The 17,575-nt window shown below is 52.2% G+C and overlaps 1 protein-coding gene across 2 annotated transcripts in view; it reads right to left on the bottom strand.

The window, feature by feature from the left end:
- Positions 1-17,575, bottom strand: part of HIP1 (huntingtin interacting protein 1) — a 157,434-nt gene that overhangs the window by 79,391 nt on the left and 60,468 nt on the right. Inside the window, exon 1 of one of the 2 annotated variants that reach the window (XM_022588055.3) lies at positions 7,663-7,858. The exons of the other annotated variant lie outside the window; for it this stretch is intronic. Coding sequence (XP_022443763.1) covers positions 7,663-7,680 — 18 coding nt within the window. The 5' untranslated portion in view covers positions 7,681-7,858. Of the gene's footprint in view, positions 1-7,662; positions 7,859-17,575 lie in introns of those variants that run through there. 2 annotated transcript variants of the gene reach the window in all.

Raw genomic sequence — 17,575 nt, 5'->3', positions numbered from 1 at the left:
CCCCTCGGGAGCTGAGAAGTCAAAGCATAGGCAGAAAGTTGTCACAGAAAGAACTCAGAGTCTGCTGACTCAGGGGACAATGCTGACATATGCATAGGACAGAAAGGATGATAGCCAGGACCCTAGCTGACAGCACTGGGAAAATCGCCGTCCAGCACTAAAACTGCTGACACGGATCTTTGAGCTAGGGGGGCCAAGGAGGCAGTGATTTGGTAAGACTACTTCCCTACGAATCCAGCCTGGGAGAAATCCAGCAAAAGAAAGCTATTTTAGGTCCCAGAAAATGAGGCTGAACTCGTGCTCCAAAGAGAGGTCATGATAGAAAGTTAATGAAATGCTCATCTCCAAAACACTTTCCCCCACCCATGGTGTGCAGCTCCCACGCATATCCTGGCACCAGCCAGGGCCACCTCCAGGCACTGGGACCAGAAGCAGGTGTAAGCCTGTTGGCCAGAAGAGCACTTTCGGGTCTGACTGTTCAGTGGAGACTGCCTCACTTACGCAACACCTGCTGATTATTTTTCACCGGGACCCTAACTCCCTGCTCCCACTCATCTCTCCTGTCTCATTCCTCTGGCCCTGCTCCCGAGAAACCTCAACACCCGTTCACCTGCACACAGCGCCGCTCTCCTAACCGGAACGTCCTCTCACCACTTCATCACCCATCCAGTCAGCACCTACTGTGCGCCATGTATTTTCATCAATGAAATCACCACTCCCCAGACTCACAACACAGCTTAAACACCACCTTTTTCCAGGAAACACAACACTGAGGTATAAAGATTTAGATCCCATGTCCTGGGAAACTGGCTAGTCCCACGGAAATAGGGATTGCACCTAATCTTCTGGTATAAAGAGCAGGTGGTTCCCGAGCTCATCCCGTGGTCTTGTGACCTTGCGCACGCGTGGCTTTCTCTGCCTGGAATGCTCTTACCTTCCTTACCCTCTGGGCAAATTCCTTCCCCCTCCTCCTCCAGTTTTCTCAGTGAGCCCCTTCCTCTAGTGCCAGGCAGTTAAGCCCACCCTCTCCCACCCTAGCACATCCCTCAAAAGTACCCTGTGCGTTTTATCACATGTACTGTATTTACTTATAACATGTCTAATTGCCCTGATTACCAGCAGAGGGGTGGTCCCGAAAGAAGGACTGTTCTACTCCTTCACCTGAAGTTTCAAGATTTTATTTGGTCCCTCTTGGAAACTGATGGCTTAAACAACACAAAAAGCAAAATACAAAGATAAAGAGATATATTAAGGTTAAACTAATAAATATATGGAGAATTCACCCAACAGAGAACAGACATCCTTTTTGGGTGCACATAGATCATTCACAAAAATTAAACATGGACTAGGCCATAAAGGAAGATTCAGTAAATGCCAGAGAATCAACATTATACAAACCATGGTGAGACCATAACATAATAAATTTTTAAATTATTAACAAAAGGATGGCTTGTAAATCCCCCCCCAAAAAATAAAGATTTTATTTGTTGCCTAAATGAATAAGCAAAAATACTAATAATTATAGCCATGGCTTACGAAGCCCCTCCATGTGCCAAGAACTGTAAACAGGCCATCTCAGCCTCTCACAAGTTGGCAGACACCAATCGATCTGAGAAAGTTAGCTGATGTATATAGCAAAGGTCAGCTAACCTGTCCGTGGTCCTGCAGCGGCAAGTGGTGGCATCAGGATTTAGCCTCTGGCCTTTGTGACTCCAAAGCCCCTGGTCAGCAAGTAGGGCAGTCTCAGGACACAGAAGTCACCTCCTGATCCTGTGTGTGCAGGGGGCAGTGCTGGCTCCCGCTCACATTTATAAACATGCTTCCCACCCTGCAATCCCTGTCCTATTTGCTCACAAGCAATCCCCTCCAGATCAAAGACTCACTAGGATTTAAGGAATCTAGAGGAGACACAGAGATTTTTTTTTTTTTTCTTAAAATGGCTTAATTTCAGGGCTTCCCTGGTGGCGCAGTGGTTGAGAATCTGCCTGCTAATGCAGGGGACAAGGGTTTGAGCCCTGGTCTGGGAGGATCCCACGTGCTGCAGAGCAACTAGGCCCGTGTGCCACAACTACTGAGCCTGAGCGTCTGGAGCCTGTGCTCCGCAACGAGAGGCCGCGATAGTGAGAGGCCCGCGCACCGCGATGAACTGTGGCCCCCGCTTCCCACAACTAGAGAAAGCCCTCACACAGAAACGAAGACCCAACACAGCAAAAATAAATTAATTAATAAACGCCTACCCCCAACATCTTCTTAAAAAAAAAAGGCTTAATTTCTTTGGTGGCCCGGGGAACATGAATTTTGTCTGACTGCGAAAATCCTTTGGTTCGGGGCAGCTGCCAGGCGACGTGCCTGTATGGCTTTGGACTGGGACCTCTAGGGCAAGAAATAAGACAAAGGTAGAGCAGAAACAGCCCCTGGACATGCTCTTCAAAAAAATCACCCAGCTGTGTCTGGGGGGAGGAGGTTTGGGGGGAGTGGAGTGGAGTAGGGGGAAGACGGCAGGGAGAGTCGGTCGGCAGGGAGGATTGGTCATCTGTGGGCTGGGCTGTCTTAAAACCTACATGCGCATCTGAACTTAGGACCCTAAATCCTGTTTCTTTCCCAAGGCTATTTTGAGGGAGCAAATAATCCAGCTGAGAGTGTTCCATCAACTACCAATGTCTATGAGTCCCCCCACTCAAAGCATTTCAAGGAAATCCGTCTCCCTCTCTTGACTCTAAGCCTTTCAAGAGACAACTCGGCCATCCTCAGCTCTGGGTCCCCAGCATCTTAACACCCACCCCCCAGGGGCCTGAGCACACAGGGAGGATTCAACATGCGTCTGAATTGAACGGAACCTCATCCGGGTAGGATAAAATCTTAGTGTTCAGTGACAATAAGAGACAGCAGTCAGATGGTAAATCAAAAACTCTTTTTTTCGTAAGCATTTTAAAAAGAGGCAAATAACAGATTTCCTTCCCCACTGGCACTTGGCTGAGGCCAATGTCATCTCTGATCCCTGACCTTGTTCCACGGGCTGTTTGGAGAAGGTGGCTGGTCCGTGATGCTCTGCTCAGTTTGAGAAACTGTGCCTGGTGATGCATAAAGCTCACTTCTCTGGAACTGCTCCCCAGTGTGAAAAGGAGCTGCCTTTCACCTGGGGCCAGCCACACCTTAGCCGAGGAATGACAGGTCTCTGAGGGCTGTTCCCGAAGTCTGAGCACTGAGCCAGAGTCTCTAGGTTGGCAAGGACTCGGAGGCCATGCTCCTCCAGGGTCCTTCGGCAGCTCCAATGGCCAGGGAGGTGCTCTCCCTCTTCAGGGAGTTGATTCTGCCATAGGATGCTCTGCTGTGGGGCGGTCCTGGCCAGCCAAAGCCCCATGTCCCAGAGCCCGCCCCCAGTACATAAACTACCTCTTCCTCCCCACAGCCCTCAGCTGCCAATCGTCCTCTCTGAAGTCTTCCCTTCCACAGACTGAACTACTCATTGCACGAGGCTGGCATCCCCCTCACAGCTCTCTGGACAGCCTCTAGTCAGAGGCTTCCAATCTCCTTTGACTCTGACCACAGTAGAAAGCACATCTTACAAGGCCAGTCCACGCTTGCGTGTGCGTGTGTATACAACCAAACCAATTTCATGAACCTTCGTCCACGTAATACACTTGGATGTTTTCTAGTCTGTTTCACTCTTGCAAATGCTTAGCTGCAACCCACGAAACTGGTATTTTGTGACCCAGAACTGAAAACGCTGCTCTGGTTTCACCAAGCCGGTCATCCATGTCCAGCTTTGACTGATTATTTAGCTCAGACACTAAGCCTTCCTTTCCACATGGTTTAGCTGATGCAAGCTGTGGGTGGAGTCCTGGGCATCATTCTACCCTGGGATCTCTCTGGCTTCGCGTTTCCCTCTACCACGCCTCTCCTCGACCCAGGAAATACACACGAACCTCAGCAGGCGGCAGGTTGGCCTGAAGCTTCTTCCTGCCCCACCATCAACATCATTTACTCAGAACACCTGAGATGCTTTTCTCTGCTTTTTTCCTGACCTCTTCCCATCTTCCTGCTGTGTAAGCTGGAAGATCCCAGGGGTCAGAAGTCTCACATTTAAGGCAGGCAGCCGAGATTCATGAAGAAACCCCAAGCATTAAAAACAGCTGTAGATGCCTGATGAGGGGCGTAGTCCACATAGATGGGTGCTAATCCCTTCTCCCTGAATCTTCTCCCCTCGGGGACCCAGAGGCCAAAGGCCACCACATCCAGCTCATCGTTTTAGATTAGCTTCTGTCCATCCTAGAATCTGTTCACTCAATCTTTTTCCTTACCCTTTATTGGCTTTGTCATAATTTTGGTGATGTGGAGAACTGGGGATACCACATCTTGCTCCAGGGTTTCACTTTTCTGAACTTCAGTTTTCTTATCTGTAAAATGTGGCTAATTCTTTCTGCCTTGCTTTTCTCATGGGGTTGTGGTGAACAGGAACAGGTGTGAAATGCATTGTAACCTGTAAAGCACTATGTAAATATAAATCGTTACATAAACTATACGTCCTTTTGTTAAGAAATGACAGCGATGACTCTGATCCCCTAATTACAGCACGGTGCATTCACGCTCTGTATTCAGTAAAGGCACAGACCCCATCATCAACCCCCAAAAGGCATAGGCACTTTACCCCTGAGTGCCGGGTTAAACCAGCTCTCCCTTGGGCAGATATCTGACGTCATCAAAAATTCATTGGGTCACAGCAGCTGGCGAATCCATTGTCTCCACTCATTTGTACCTTCATTCAGAAAGAGAACTAGACCTGGGAGAACTGGTCCCCAAAGCAGTCAACTGAAATACAGCCTAAGTTCAGCTCTTTAGGCCAATCAAGAAAATAAAGGCTGTGTGTGGGGGTGTGTGTGTGAGGGGGAGGTCAGAGTCATCTTAGATCAGACTTTGGGGACCATCATTATCATAACGGCCACCGTGTATGGAGGACTTACTAGGTCCTGTGCCTTAAAGGATTATTTCCAACCTTGATGAGGACGCTCAAGGCTCATTTTACACACGAGGCTAAAAGGTTAAGAAACATGCTCAGAGGGATAAACTATACTCTGCTTTTTTTCATTCAGCAATAAGCAAGTGAAACCCCAAGGCTGGTGTTGGGCTTTGCCAAGGATATGACTGAAATGCTGGGTTTGAGGTCTACCCTGGAGCCAAGGGCCCCCAGAATGAGGACTTTAAACCGGAGATGGGGCTTTCATGGTCAGAACAGAAAGTAACTTCGGCCTTTTGCAGGAATAGGAAGCAGATGCCAATTCCCTGGGGTGGGTAAGGTTCTTGTTGCTACACAGTCCAGGGTCTGTGCTCTTTACAAAGAGCCGAGAACAATTGTTTCTGGGCTGGAAGCTTGGCTGCTCAATGATTAATGAGAATCTAATATCACTTTTGTTTGGACCCCAAGCTAAAAGACGAAAGAGGCAACACATGTGCCTCTCCTGTGTCCAAAATTCTCTGAAGGTTACCCACTGCCTACAGGCCAAAGTCGGAACGCCTTGGCTGGCGTTCAAGGCCTTTCTGGTTGGGCCCCAACCAGAGATCTTAACATTTTCTGATCTCAAACCTCTGTCCCAGCCAGACGTCCTCAGTCTCACCCAATGGGTTCTGCCCATTTGTCTTCCTGGAACTCCTAAGAGGCAATGCCCCTCACTGCTCTCTCAGCAGAGCCGACTCCACTCAGCCTTGAAGACCCAGCCTAGGGCCTCGTCTTTCTTCTGGACTCTGCAGCCCATCCCTTCGCAGACCCCACAGCCTTCTGCTCGGGGCCTGCACTAATAGCTGTTAGGTCGACCTGCATCTCTCTGGACCCCTCACCCAGAGGCTAAGGGCCTGAGGAGCAAGGAGGCCATACGTTACGTTTCTGTTTCCTTCAAACAGCACTTGCTATAGAAATGACAGGAATTAAATAAGCACTGTTGAGTTAAAGAGGGGATGGATGGAGGTAGGTGGTAGTGTCAGAAGTGGACCAGATCTCTAGAGACAGAGGTCCCTAAACCCTGTAAGCTGGTCCTCACAGACCAGCCTTTGGAAAGAATCTAAGCTCAGGGACAGAAGGAAGCTCAGAGGTGATCTGGTTTGGCAGCCATTGGACTAGAACTTCAGGTTCCCTGTACCTCCCACCCACCCTCCCCCATAGCCTAGACAGGTGACTCCAGTCTTGCTAAGACAGATCCTGGAAAGGGCCTGGCTGCTGCTCAGCTTTCCACCTTCCCACCCTCACAGATGACTTTTTTGAGGGGTATTTCTAATAGTTACCCAGAGAAAATAAGCTTTCATGATACACACATAGGGAATGGTTGTCCAGCCTCTTGGCATTGCCCAGCCATGGGCAGGTTTGTGTCCTCAGACAAAGATGAAAGCCAGTGAGGCCCCTCGCCCCAGGGGCAGCGCTCAGTTTGAGAGTGGTCTCCTGCCACCGGAAGGAATGACTCTCACCCATCCTCTGCTCCCTATCCCACTGTCGCCTACCCAAGACAGAATGCCAAAGACTTGGCAGGGCCCGGAGCTTACTGGTCTTCTCCAAAGAGATGGCTACTTCCAAAGGACACTTTCTGGGAAAAACTAGCCTAATTCTGTACAAGACCAACTGAAATTCCAGTACCTTCCCTTCCCTAAGGTATAGGCAGATCCAGAGGTCCCCTTCCCCAGACACACCCCAACCCAGGTCTTTTCCTCTGAAGCCCTGGGGCCCCCATGAAGCACAGGCCATCATGGGGTACCTCTCCAACCTGAGGCACCTGCCCTCAAAGGTTGTAAGGCTGGGGTGCGGGTCTAAAGCCAGGGTCAGGGTGGTAGTGATCTCAAGGACACCTTTAAATCTTCATTCAGAGTGGGAGCCAATCAGAACTTAGACAAACCTGCCCCAGGTCTCCAAGTGCTCCCAGAGAACCCCTCCCTTCAGAGTCCCCCAAATCACATCCCACCGCTACTCCCACCCCAACCCCCAGGGCTGCTCCTCAATTAATCAATGAACAACATTGTATTCAGCTCCTACTGTGCCCCTGGGGGAGTGGAGGGCTGCCCTGGGGGAAGAATCAGCTCCCTCCAGAGAATTAGATGCTTAAGAGTCAATGGTGTCTGCTGCCCCCTAAGCCAAGGCAGTTGGGGGTCTACAAGTGGTAAATCTAGAACACCCCTCCAAGGACTCTATGCCAAGGGGTCCATCCCTGTCCCCTCACCCTGCAGGATGGTTAAAGCCCTGGCTTCTCCTCATTGCTCTCCCAGGCCACCCACCTGTGCCCTCCTGCCCACTGGCTCAGTCCAAAAATCTTCCCATAAATCTCAAATACGTGTGAGAGCAGGGGCTCTGGAGGAGGTAGGACGAGCCCCCTTCCCGCAGCCCTGTCCTCCCTCCGCCAGGCTGGTTCCCCAGTGTGGGAGGCGAGCTCAACAGCCCTCTCTCCCTGGAGTCTAGCGAGCTCTCCGGGGCAGCCCTGGCGGCAGCGCGGCGGGAAACCGGGAAGCCCAGCTGTGTCGGCCACCCGCCTCCAGAATCCTGGCCCCGCTCCCTCCTCCAGCACGCCTGGAGTTGGGGCCAACAGTCAGGATCAACCATCCAGAAACTTTCAATGGGTCAAGGGACGGGGGGAGGGACGGGGACGCGGACGCGGAGGTTCCAGGGCAGAGCCCCCGCTCTTCACTTACCATCTTGCTCACATCCATGACCGAGGCTGCAGGGCACCTCCCCGCCCCTGGAGATCCCGCGTGCCCCGAACGCTGCTCCCAGCTAATTCAGCCCGGATGGTGCCATGCTGCGGGGAGGGCGGCCGGCAGGGCCCCCGCGGACCGGGGAAGGCGGCGGCGGCAGGACCGAGGCTGGTCCGGAGAAAGGAAGGGGAGGGGGAGGGGAGGCGGGGAAGGGGAGGGGGCCGCGCGCCGAGCCGCAGCGCGCACCGGGGGCGGGGGAGGCGCGGCCCGGCGCGGTAGAGCGCCCGGGGGCCGGGGAATCCCGAAATCTGCTGCAGGCGCCCGAGCCGCCGCGGCGGTCGCGGTGACGGTGGTGGCGGTGCGGGGATGCCGGGCGGGGTGGGATCAATGGACGGATTCCCGGGGCCGGAGCCTGCGGCCCGGGCGCGCGGCGAGGGTGTGATTTGAATAACAAAAGGTCGCTTCTCCCCGAGGCCCGCGGCCAGGATCGCTGAGCCCGCAGCGAGGCCGCCGGGGAGTGAGTGTCAGTGTGAGTGTGTGCGCGGGTGTGCGCGTTTGGGTGGTGGGGTCAGTGGGACTCAGGAAGTGGGCGGCGGAGGCGGCTGAAAAGCGGGGAGAGCTGGGGGGCGCACCGAGCCGACATTCCAGTGGGGGCAGGGGGTCTGCTCGGCCCCTCCCCACTTGGCTTCACTGGACAAAGGCGGAATTCAAACCCAGTGGTTAGCCGCCTGCGGCTAATCCGGAGGGGACGCCCAGAAGAGTCTGGGGTCCGCAAACAGATGGACGAATAGCAGGAAGTGGTACAGGTATCCCCGGAAGGCTCCGAGGCCCCCCGCAAGGGAGCCCAGAGCCAACCTGCCTACTGGCTTCTAAATGATGTCTGCCCTGAGCTCAGAGCCCCTTTCTCTCAAGCCAGACTCCCTTACTCAATGCCTAGTCTGCCTAAGAGAAATGGGAGACAGACTCCTCTCTGCAAGGAGATGCGGCTGGTGGCGGAAAAGGGCTCCTGGCAAATGCTCTTTTGAGGCACGGTCTCCAGAAAAAGGCTGGAGGCCCAAGCCTATGGTTTCAACACAGGCTGCCTCACATCCTCGGAGGTGCAGGAAGAAGCAGCCTTCCAGCTCAGCGGAGTCAGCACGGACCTCAGTCCACTTACACCAGCCCTGCTTTACAGGGTAAGGAAACTGAGGCTCAGAGAAGGGGAGTGATTTGCACCAGGTCACACACCTGGCGAGAAATGAGGGCAGAAGAAACCTCACTAAGGACAGTACAGCCCAAGCCCAAAAGAGCTTCTCATGCTGCCACGGAGTGAAATCCGGTTTTATAAACAGGTGACAGGATGCACCCACAACGCTGGCCCTCTGACCCACACCGAGGGGCTGGGGAGGCAGCACTGCTAAGTCCCCCATCCTGGCCCCAGGGCCTGCTGGGCTGACTAGGGCAGCACCCTCCCTCATAGTTCTTGATCTATGTCATAGAGGCTGTTTCTCTGCCTGCCTTCTAGGGGGATGTGAGAACCCCGTGATATAAAAGATGATATAAATAAGATATAAAAGCAAAAGTACAGGAAGGTCAGGGGCTTTTTGTCGTGGTGGTTATTTTTACTTCCCAGGTCCGAGCCCAGTCCAGGGCCCCTCAGCTTCAGGAAAGGGCTCTCTGGGCCCAGGTCTCTCTGTCTAACCCTGAGTCTGGACCGCACACTGACTCTCCCGCCCCACCCCAGGGCTGCCCCTGGCAAGCCCAGCTCTTCCAGCACTGTGCCCCAGCCAGGGAAGGCAGGAGGGTGCCGTGGTCAGTTCTGGTATTCTGGGCTCCCATAGACCCTGCTACTGACATGTCCACAAGAGTTGACCCAAATGAGGTACGAGGCAGGAGGGAAGCATGCCACCACTTCCTCATCCTCCAACCTGGACACCCAAGGGAGGTCAGGGCCAGGTGAGCCAGCAGGAGTCACCCAATGCAGAAGTGAGTTTTGGATTATCTGCTGGTTGTTTAAATGGACAACCATCTTTTTTCTTTAAAAAAAAAAAAAAAAAGATAGATTTCATGTTTTAAAAATATTATGAACCCAGGACTTCCCTGGCGGTCCAGTGGTTAAGACTCTGTGCTTCCAACGCAGGGGCCACGGGTTCAATCGCTGGTCAGGGAACTAAGATCCCATGCTGTGCCTCGTGGTCAAAATAATAATAATAATAAATGAAAATAAAAATATTATGAACCCTTAACTCTGGGGTTGATCAAGGTCTCCCAATAGATCTTGGCATCTTAGCTGGCAAAGCCCATTTTCTCATTGCTAAAATGGGGATAGTGACACCTGCTTCACACACAGGTGTTAAGAGTTGAATGAAAGATCTTTCCCAAACCTTACCTGTAGTAGGTTGAATGATGCCCCCGCCCCCTGTCGCCGCCACACACACACCACCAAAGATATCAGGTCCTAATCCCTGGAACCTGTAAATACTACTCTACGTGGCAAAGGCCATGTGCACATATGATTAAGCCAAGGCTCCTGAGGTGGGAAGAAGACCCTGGATTATCTGCGTAGACCTTTGATGCAGTCTTGGGCATCCTTGTAAGAGGGAGATACGACACACAGAGGATGTGGAGATTAGAGTGATGCGGCCACAAGCTAAGAAGTGCTGTCAGCCACCAGAAGCTGCAACAGGCAAGGAAGAGATTCTCTCCTAGAGCCTGTGAAAGGAGTGGGCCCCGTCAACACCTTGATTTTGGCCCAGTGATGTGATTTTGGACTTCCGGCCTCCAGAACCAGGAGAGAATCAATTTCTGCTGTTTTAGCTACCAAGTTGATGATAATTTGTTACAACGGACACAGGAAACGAACATGCTGCCCAAAGGCAGTGAGGGCCAGTGTCACCACTCCAGACAGGCGCCTGCCTCAGGGCTGCTTTCTCTGCTGGACTTCTTTGCTGGGGAGCTGCTCTTGTGAAAGAGAGGCCAGCAGGAGCCATGAATAGGGCTGTTCCTCTCCTGCTCCATTTGGGGGGCGGGGGGGGCACCCTGGCAAATAAGAAAGTACCTACAGGCAAGCATACGGATGCACGTGTGCACACAACATACAAATACAGGGAAGGAGCAAACAGCTTCTTAAGAGAGCCTGGGCTTCTTTGCCTTGGCTAACCCGTCACCTGCTAGGCCTGCCCAGCACACAAACATCTTTGGGTGCCTGCCTTTCCTGCAACTCTTCTTGGGGTGACAGGTTCAGACTTAGAGAAGTGAAAAGATGGGGGCTTTGCATTCCCCATTCCACAGCGGCTGTGCCACGAGGCATCCTGTGGTCTCAGGTTTTTAAGGAAAGACATTTCTAATTGTGCCACTACAGAGAGAAGCAATTTGAAATACGCATGAAACCCAGCTCAGGCTGGAGAAGTCTCTTTTGAATAAACTGGATAGAAAGAAACAGTAGGTCAAAATAAGAATGCTGTGCCCCTCAGGCTGCTGTCCTTTTTCATCAGCTCCAGGTCACTATATTCAACTGTCTACCGGACATCAACACCTGGGGAAGTCTCACAGGCACCTCATACTCAAGGAATCCAAAGATAAAATTTTCTTTTCCCTCTGTTTTCACAATCTGCTCCAGCTCCTGTTTTCTGTCTTCACTAATGGTTCCACACCCACTTAGTTCATCAGGCTAGAAACATCAAGGTCAGCCTTAACTCCTCCATTGACAACTGCCATTCTCACCCCATCTAATCAGTTCCCATGTCCATGCAGTTCTTTCTTGCCAACAGTTTCCAGTCTATGTCTTCCCTCCCCATACCAATTGCTCCTGCACTGGATAAGACTTTAAACCACAGCCTCCTAACTGGCCTCCCTGCCTCCAGTCGCTACATGTCCAGTTCATCTTCTACACCTTTAGCTGTGACTCCTTACTGGCTGACCCCAAATGGAAACAAAAACAAAATGAAACAAAAAACCTTTGCACAGTTCATCTGGCCCTCAAGGTCCTTACTAACCTGGCCTCATCCCCCTCCATCCTAGCCACCTTCTCCCATCCTTTCCTGTCCACCCCATCAATGAAGTCCTGGCCCACCGCAGGACACTCCTGGAATGTCCTTCCCACCTCCTCAGCTTGGAAGATTCTTTCTCACCTTTTAGAACCCATCTCAAGCATCACCTTCTCTACAAAGACATCCCTGACCCATCCAGACATAGCCAGTCACTCAGAGTCCCTTCCTGCAATGGACAGCCTCTGGGTATAGCCTGCATCAACCTTGGATGGGGGTGGTCCTTGCCCTGGGCTCTCTGCTCACCTGTGAGTTCCCTCAGGCAGAGGCTGAGCCTCCCTGAGTGACCCACCCCATACTTACTAACTTGCCCCAGGCCTCTTGTCAACCCAAATACACCAGAATCACTGCTCCACCTAACTTCAACTGAGAAGTGCTAAATAGACCCAGGAAGCCGGTACAGAAGGTGCAGAGGATGTGTCCTGGTGGAGGGTGACACCTACTGGAGAACCGTGATTCTGCCGCCTAGCCCTACAACTACCACACTGAAGAACCCCGCTGAGAGGCTCAGGGCTGGGCCTTCGAGTACTTTGAGGCATGAGATTCCATTAATTCCCAGTAATGAGGTTTAAACCAAACAATAGGGACTTCCCTGGTGGTCCAAAGGGTAAGACTCCGCCCTCCCCATGCAGGGAGCCCAGGTTCAATCCCTGGTTGGGGAACTAGATCCCACACGCATGCCGCAACTAAGAGTGCACGAGCCTCAACTAAAGATTCCACATGCTGCAACTAGGAATTCCACATGCCGCAACTAAAAGATCCCGCATGCCACAACGAAGATCCTGCGTGCCTCAACTAAGACCTGTGCAGCCTAAATAAATAAATATTTTAAAAACAAAAAACAACTAAACAGTACTCCCTACAAAATGGCCTTATATAATGCATGTTACTATGCTAACTGCTACCACTAACAGTAAGCATATACAGAGGGCTGCAAAGTTTTTAAAATGTCTTTTTGTCCATTATCTCATTCAACTCAGGTTAAGGCAGATAGAATAGGTATTATTATTATTATTTTTTTTTTTTTTGCGGTACGCGGGCCTCTCACTGTTGTGGCCTCTCCCGTTGCGGAGCACAGGCTCCGGACGCGCAGGCTCAGCGGCCATGGCTCACGGGCGCAGCTGCTCCGCGGCATGTGGGATCTTCCCGGACCGGGGCACGAACCCGTGTCCCCTGCATCGGCAGGCGGACTCTCAACCACTGCGCCACCAGGGAAGCCCAGGTATTATTATTATTACAACAGTTATTTTGCACGCGAGGTGTTGTAGAAGAAAGCAAGCCGGAAAAGGCACTGAGATGGGGAGGGGAGGTCCAAAGCTTCTTTAGCTTTGCCTAACGTGTTTTAACATTTCATAAGGACAATGTAATGAAATATTTTACCTGCATCACAACGGTGGCTGTTAAATTAAATGGTGGCTGTTACATTTCTTTCTCGAAAATGTAGGCTCCGGAGTGAGACAGACCTCAAGTTGAAATCTGGCTGCATGACTTTCTAGATATGGGTAAGTTCCTTAACCTCTCTGAATTTTAGTTTTCTTCCATGAAAAGAAATAAATATTCTACCTCCCAGGACTGATGTGAGAGTTAAAGCAAACCAGTGCCTGTAAAGCACACAGCACCGTGGGAGGCTGGCCCCAGGCTTGGCTTTAGCACACTCATCTCCCCATTTCCTTGGTGGCTAGTTCCTGAAAAGTTCTAGATATTTTCTTCTTAAAAAGCTGAATTCATAAGAAAAAAGAAACCAAAAAAAAAAAAGCCAAGGATAACAGTAGTCATTCTGATTTAAATGACAGTAAGTTAATAGGTTTATAGGGAGAAAAAATATAGAACTACAGCCACTATACCCAGCCGAGCCACAAAGGACATTAACCAGCCGCCACCAGCTGAGCAGCTCCTAATATTCCCGTGCGGGCACATCTGCAAACAGAGGCTTGGCCAGGGCGACTGCGATCCCAGCACCGCCTGTGATCCTGGTGGCTCCATCATGGAGTATTTCCACGGGTCTTTGTGTTTTTTTTTGCGGTACGCGGGCCTCTCACTGTTGGGGCCCCTCCCGCCGCGGAGCACAGGCTCGGGACGCGCAGGCCCGGCGGCCATGGCTCACGGGCCCAGCCGCTCCGCGGCATGTGGGATCTTCCCGGACCGGGGCACGAACCCGTGTCCCCGGCATCGGCGGCGGACTCTCAACCTCATGGAGTATTTCCACGGGTCTTTCTTTGGACAGAACTTGGCCTTTTCAACGAGTCATTTTGACTCCAGTGGGAAAAGCCTTCCGCTGCCTCTCTCTGCAGGGGCTCTGATTACCCTTAAAAGTTGAAAAAGAAAAAACCTCAAGATGCATAAAGAGTCCCCTGACCTAGAATGTATCTCAGGATACCTGAAGGGCAGGGCATCACAAGGCGAGTGGGAAGGGGGGTGCTGCTGGCAGCGGGGGTGGGAGGTGAGGGGGCACTGTGTCATGCTGTGAATAATAATAGCAACTGATAACGTCTCCTGAGCTCTTACCAGGTGCCAGGCACTATGACAAGTACTTTACAGCCGTTATTTCTTTTAGTCCCCACAACAACCCTGTATACTAAGCGTTACTATTATTATCCTTATTTTACAGATAAGGAAGGAGACCCAGAGAGGTTAAGTGCCTTTCCCAGGGCCCCATAGCTAATAGGCAGGGAAGCCAGGGTTGAACGCAGGCAGTGTATTCCAGAGCCCCCGCTCGTAACCCCTACTCCGCTCGTAGCCCCTGTTGCGGGTTCACGCTGCATTGCACTGGGCAGCATCCTGGGCACCTGGCACTGCCCTACCTGTGGGAAACCTGCCCTCACTGGGGTTGGCAGGAAGTGTGAACCATGTTATTGTTAGTATGTATTTTAATTTACGGGGTTGTTTTTCTTCATTTTAAAACCTTGTTTATTAATTATATATTAATTACACTGAATTCGGCTGCCTTCCCCTCCTTCCCCTAAGTGATTTGCATAAATCCACAGTGCCAGGTACCGAGCATCAGTGATTCAAATGCAGGGCCTGCTAGCTGCCCCTTGGACTTCAACCCTTATTCCCTCTCTGCTGTGTGTGCTGCTGTATAATAGGCTTATCTGCTGTGGATATGCAAGGATGGGCCCTAAGAAATGACTCCTTAAGTAGTTGAAACATTTCCCCTGAACACACTAAACAGGCCTATATCTTAGAGATACCTGGCATTGTCCCAAATTCTGAAACTGAAGTTAAAATAAATATTGACTATAACACGCCAGAGAGAGAGAAAATGATTGCACCTTAGGCAGGAAACTGTAATCAATGAATGAGATATCTGGGCATGACCAAGAAAATCCCTTAACCATAGGGGAATGAGGGGAAGTAAAAGAAAAGCAGAGAATGCAGAAGGGAGACCCCAGAGTTAAGAAAGTACTAGAAAACAGAGTGAACTGCTAGGTAGTGACTAAAATTCCCACCTCCTTGGTGGTTAAAAAGGTTACCCCAGCATCTGGAGGTTACAAAGGGAATCAGCCTCCATCCCCACATTATCTTGCCAAAACCTCTCAGCTGGAGCCGGTGGGAAGTCTTTCCCATGACCTCTTGGAGCATACCTCTAATTTATATGGAATCCTAGTTATTTGCTTTCAATATGCAAATTTCATTCTATAGGAACCTCTCAGCAATACCCAGGTGATGGTGACATGGTGACAATAAAATGTGAAGCTGATAACTCTCCTGGGGAGGCCCTCGGCTGGCAGGGGCAGCTGGTGGCAAAAAGGTTCCCCACCTGGACGTTTCTGCCGAGCCCTGGATCTCAGTGGGCATCCGTGTGAAACGACTCAGCTCAGTGAGTTGCCACAGCTGCCCCCAGAAGCCTCATCCTTTGTGGTCCTGAAGGGCCAGGTTGTCAGAAGCTTAACGCATCTGATTGGAGTCCCGAGCTCACGCCACAGCCAGGTACCAGGTCTGCAGGAACCCCTGGCTTTCTTGTGGACAGGCCACCAGCCCTCCTCACCCGGACCAGCCTCAGGTGTGTTGATGTTCACAAGAGGCCCAAACAGGAGCATGGGTGGTAATCTCCATAAATCTCCATTTGGGGCACTGAGCAGGCAGTGCCACCAAATTGGCACAGGGGCTCTGGCCTGGCCTCTGAGCAGCCCGCTCAATAAAGGTTTAGCTACTGAAGGGCAGTGTTGAGCCTGCATTAAAAGTAATAAACATCTGTGAGCGGCCTGCCCATCACAGGGTCCATGGGAGCAAGGAACTCACCTGCAACGTGCCAGGCACCAGACCAGATGCTCTGCCTACACTGTCCTGTCTCATCCCCCCAGCTCACAGTTCTCCAGATACGGATCCTGAGCTATGGAGAGGCCAGTGTCTTCCCAAGGTCCCATAGATGCGACTATGACAGGCCGTCTGCCTGCAAATTCCCTGCTTTCCCTCTGTATCCACAGCTCACTTTCCCAGGGTAAACTCAGGCACTGCTGGGGCTCAGATCACTGTCTGCTGACAGCTTGTCAGCCTTCCAGGAGCAAGGCCATGGAAGCCCCTCCATCAGCTGGGGTGCGTCTGCCCCTGCTGGGACTGCTGGAGATGTCACAGCTACCCCTGGGGACCCTCAGCATAAATGAGTAATGAGAAGAGGCCTGAAGTGCCACTTAGAGCTGGGAAAGGTCAAGGGCTCTGCTATCATCAGGCCCCCTCCAGGACCAAGGGAGTTGTGGGCACATACCCGGGAGCCCGGGGGTGCAGCTCCTGGAAATGCCCCCTCCTGGTCAGGGAGAGGGCCATCCTAGGAGGAAGGGCCAGTGGTCTGGGGTACCCCCTCACTCTGGCACTAAGTGTGCATGAGCCTGAGTGCCTGAGCCCTGGTTTTATCATCTGTGAACCTCCAGATCTAGAATTCTATTTCCAGTCCTGCTTACCAGTGGCTCCCTTTGGGACTGCAGCTGCAGCTGCTAAAGCATCCGGGAAATGTGCTTCCCTCCAGAGAAATGATACACATAAATGGGCTGGGGTATGAGTGGGCAGACAGCAGTTTCAAATCGAGAAAACCAGAAGCTCTCAGGCAATTCAAGAGGACTGTGCAGGGCTGCTACCAGGCCCCTGCCAATCCTGGAGCAGCTCGAGCATCGGCACGGACAGGGACTGCCCGACACCCCATTTCAACTGCCAGCGCACTTGAACTTTCCTCCCGTGGGGTCCGGGAAAGCAGCGTGTGGATGGAACTGTGGCGGGAGATGGGCAGCTGGGGAAAATCGGAGCACATGCAGGAAGACTGGGCGGCAGGGCTGGGCAGGAGGGTAGCGTGACCGAGCATGGCGAGTGAAACAGGCCATGTGCATCTGTGTGGAAGCGGAGCTGTCTCACTGAGCAGGCCCACGGGGAGGGAGAGGGAGTCCCAGCTAGGACACTCAGGCTCGTGTAGGCAGCAGAAAGACAGACAGGCTGCTGTGTACGAAGAGCCAGACACCGACTCAAGAGGTAAAGCGGGGCTAGTGACCCTTGGCTTTCGGAGCTGGGCTGAGGCTGGCTGGAGCCCCTGGTGAGGGTGGAGGGGAGTCGGGCCACAGAGGGTGGGCTGAGTGATGGCTCCTGCTGCCCCTCCAGCCTGTAGATTCTCTCTTGCCCCGCTGTGTTTGAGGCCAGCCGCTGGGAGTGCTGCCTGGGAGGCTCCAGGGAGGAGACAGGCTGGAAGCTGCAGGTGGTCAAGGGCAGCAGTGGGGAGCCAGGAAGACAGGGCTTCAAGAAGGGAACAACTGGGAAAGGGGAAGGCTGCAGGATGAAGGCGGGGCAGAGAAAGATCTAACCCTGGGGGCTGGGGGCAAGTGGTCCTGTAAAGAGGAATCGGGAGGAATTAGGACAAGGGCCCTGCTTTCTGGGGCACTGCGGGGAGGAAAGTGGTCTTCACT

This window comes from Delphinapterus leucas, chromosome 15 (assembly GCF_059928025.1).
Source record: "Delphinapterus leucas isolate spDelLeu-1000000601 "Yukka" chromosome 15, BTC_Dleu_Yukka2, whole genome shotgun sequence".
NCBI classification, from domain to species: Eukaryota; Metazoa; Chordata; class Mammalia; order Artiodactyla; family Monodontidae; genus Delphinapterus; species Delphinapterus leucas.
Note: the sequence above shows the minus strand (reverse complement) of the source record. Positions and strands in the feature narration are given on the sequence as shown.